Source organism: Urocampus carinirostris, chromosome 3 (assembly GCF_059441175.1).
Source record: "Urocampus carinirostris isolate Australia breed hairy pipefish chromosome 3, RoL_Ucar_1.0, whole genome shotgun sequence".
NCBI lineage: Eukaryota > Metazoa > Chordata > Actinopteri > Syngnathiformes > Syngnathidae > Urocampus > Urocampus carinirostris.
Window position 1 is genome coordinate 25798421 of NC_142351.1, and position 3122 is coordinate 25801542.

General features: G+C 47.1%; 1 protein-coding gene across 1 annotated transcript; it reads right to left on the reverse strand.

Moving 5' to 3' along the window:
* Positions 1 to 1427: 1427 nt before the first annotated feature.
* hoxc12a (homeobox C12a) lies at positions 1428 to 3122 on the reverse strand. The gene is made up of 2 exons (XM_088329932.1): positions 2471 to 3122; positions 1428 to 1666 (listed from the first exon to the last, which is right to left on the reverse strand). The coding sequence occupies exons 1-2, from the start codon at positions 3120 to 3122 to the stop codon at positions 1428 to 1430; spliced, it is 891 nt and encodes a 296-aa protein (XP_088186058.1).

Consider the following 3122-nt stretch of genomic DNA (forward strand, 5'->3'; position numbering starts at 1 on the left):
CAATCCTCACAAGCGTAAAGAAAGGAATGCAAATGAGGGTACGAAATCAAAAGGAACCATCAGAACAAACCACGACTACACTGAACATTTTTGGGATATTTGGAGATGATATCAAAGTTTTGGCAGTTAATAGGCCGACATTTTCCAACTCCTACACGACCACAAATAGGCTATCTGGAATGCAACATTATTGTTCAAGACGATCAATAACAGAAAGCACCATGACATAGCGAGGACGGACCCTGCGTGGGGACGGGGGATCCACATAATCGAATAACATGTTCCATTACATTTTACAAAGTTATACACGCGAGTACTGGGTAGGAGCAGGACAACATGGTGCCGTCCTTCATATCAGAATTACGCAAATAATAAGTATGCATTGTTGTTGGCGACGAAAACGCACAGTTGTAATTGCACGGGAAAAGTAAAAGAGGGAGGGCAGACGTCACTAAGATCAAAAGTGGCCTGCAGAAACTTACTTGGGGAATTTCACATTTAATTTCATGCTACTCACTGCTACAGCTTTACCCGTTAGACGCCACTGACGGCGGACTGCAATCGCCCCAGCATACACGTTTTATTCTATTTTGATATGGTTGTCATTATTCATAAAATTAGCATGAATATTCGTAATTTAACACGAGGACCAAAAATTCAGAAATAATATGCAAGGCCTAAAAATATCTCCAACTCCAATTGCATTGCTAGGCCTTCAATCTATTATTATGTTTTCGAATGCAGACAGGGTTTTTTTTTTATATAGCAGCTATACATACATTTTTTTGAGGAATCCTTGGGGTAAAATTTAGAGGTCATACATTTTTAAACATATTGTGCAACAAAGTCGTCAGTCTCCATAACACACGCTTGTAATCAAAATGGCATTTTTTTCCTACAATTGTTCGAGTTTTGGTCCTGCAAACATGCAGACTTCCTGCCCGGGACCGTAAACATGCCCACAAGGCGTGGGCCTAGCTATCGGATGCACAAAATTGCGAGTGTGTGCAAATAGATACAATTCTAATATTTTGCAACCACTTTTGTTTTTTTTCTTGTTTTACTTTGATAAAAATATGACTTATATCAACACGTTATGATACAGCGCGCGGGCACAAAAACTTGGCTCATTGCTCTAACGCGCTTCCCTCAAATTCAGGAGTTGACTTCGGGGAGAATCTCCGAATTTGTGCGCCAACTGCGATGATTAAAAATAAAAAAAACACTGGCTCAGGAAAGGGTAAGGAAAGGACTAATAGAGCTTAAGTGGAAGGAGTAAGAAGAGGCCGTGCATGCGTTTGAAGACCAAGTGAGCACAGAAGGTTTGGCCACTTTTAGTTTTTAGTTTTCCTTTTTTTCTTTTCTTTTTTTTTAAGAGGGTGGGGGGATAGTGCCCTGACGATTCACCTTCTGCAGCCGCACTGGCACTAAAAGTATGCCAGAGCTTGCTCCCTCAGCATGAGTCTCTTCTTCTTCATCCTGCGGTTCTGGAACCAAATCTTCACCTGCTGGTCGCTGAGGTTGAGCCGATCGGAGAGCTCCCTCCGCCGCTGTCTGGTGATGAATTCGTTCAGCATAAATTCACCCTCCAGCTCAGCCAACTGAAGTTTGGAGTAGGGTTTGCGTTTCTTCCTGGTCCGCGTGTGCATCGGATACCACGGGGCACCTGGACAAGGAAGAGGGGGGAAAGATGGTGAAGAAGACGAGGAGAGGGGAGGAAAAGAGGATGAGAAGGAGGGGTGGGGGCGAATAACGCAAAATCACGGTCACCTCCAAGGTTATGGGGAGTCTGGAGGGGCGTCAGTTTACTGGGGTGGCTTGTTTAGAAACACACAAGAGAAAAATCATCTCTGCTTTAAATTAGGAATCAGAGAAGCAGTCACACAAATCTCGTCATGGAATTTGTTTTATGTTGTCCACATCATTGCATATTTGGAGCTTGGAAGAGTTCTAAATAATAGCCAGTTGTGAGCATTGATCATCTTGCTATAGAGTCATTTGTGTCACAACAGAAAAGATTATTGTTGCATTAACGTGATAATTAACCAGTGCTGGCTTTATTTGCCTGTTTCTGAGCACGTTAAATTTGCGTTGAGTACACATGCATCTGATATTAATCCCGTTTACAAGTCAATAAAAGAAGCGCGGGGAAAGTGAGCAGGCTCTGTGATTGTGAGTGTTTTCTCTTTTGAATTAAAGAGCGTGAATGCATTTACGCGTGGGTGATCCACCGTTTGGATCCACGGTGGAGCGGATGCCCCAAAAAAGAGCACATGGTGCGTTGAGTATTTTAGGGCAACCCCTAGTGGCGTGTGCGCACCAAGCAAGTCGCTCCTGCAGTCTCCATAACATCAAAGCGACTAATTGGCGCTTTTTCTACACTGGTGCATGCGCAGCCTAGCTAATGTGCAAAGTGTACAATCTCGCACTCACGCACACACCCATGCAAAAAGCGAAAAAATGAACCCACCTCCGCCTGCGGCTATGTTGTTCGCGTGGTTTCCCGGGGACACCAAGCTCTGCGAGTCGCCGGATGGGGGCTTGCTGCTCTCATTGAGAAGAGACGAACTAGAATCGGATTCCATGGACTGACAGGACGGAGGGTCCTGCGTCAGAGGCTCGCTGCCGTATTCGTATTTGGCGAAGGCGGCCGCTGCAGCCGCTGCAGCCGCTGCGCCGGAGGCGGCTGCAGCGCCTCCAATCCCGGTGTGCATCCCGTGCTCGGATGTTAGGGATGAGGAGGATGTGTCCCTCGCCCTGTCCTCCCGCTTCAGGCCACCTGAGCCGGAGCTGGAGCTTCCCCCGCCGCCGTTGCACGCCTCCCTGGCGCCGTTACTGTAGTAACACTTGGCCTCCTCGGCTCTGCTGATCTCACACGAGCGGTTGAACGAGGGGTTAATGGAGACGGGGCTGCTGAAATAGGACTGGGAGTATCCATTGCACGGCTCCGAAGGATTCCACGGGAGGGAGCAAACGTTGTCCCTCCTCGGGTAGGAGAGAGACGGTAGCCCCGCCAGTTGTCCCCCCGAGGCTCGAAAATTGGGGAAATAAAAGGTGTCTCCAGTGTGGATGTTTACCAAAGGTCCCACAAACCCCGGATTAAGGAGATTATGCTCGCCCAT

Excerpts from the sequence above, each read along its gene's own strand:
- hoxc12a (XM_088329932.1), bottom strand. The coding sequence starts at position 3,122 with ATGGGCGAGCATAATCTCCTTAATCCGGGGTTTGTGGGACCTTTGGTA. Across the intron at positions 1,667-2,470 it reads CAACATAGCCGCAGGCGGAG|GTGCCCCGTGGTATCCGATG; the intron begins GTGGGTTCATTT and ends TTCCTTGTCCAG.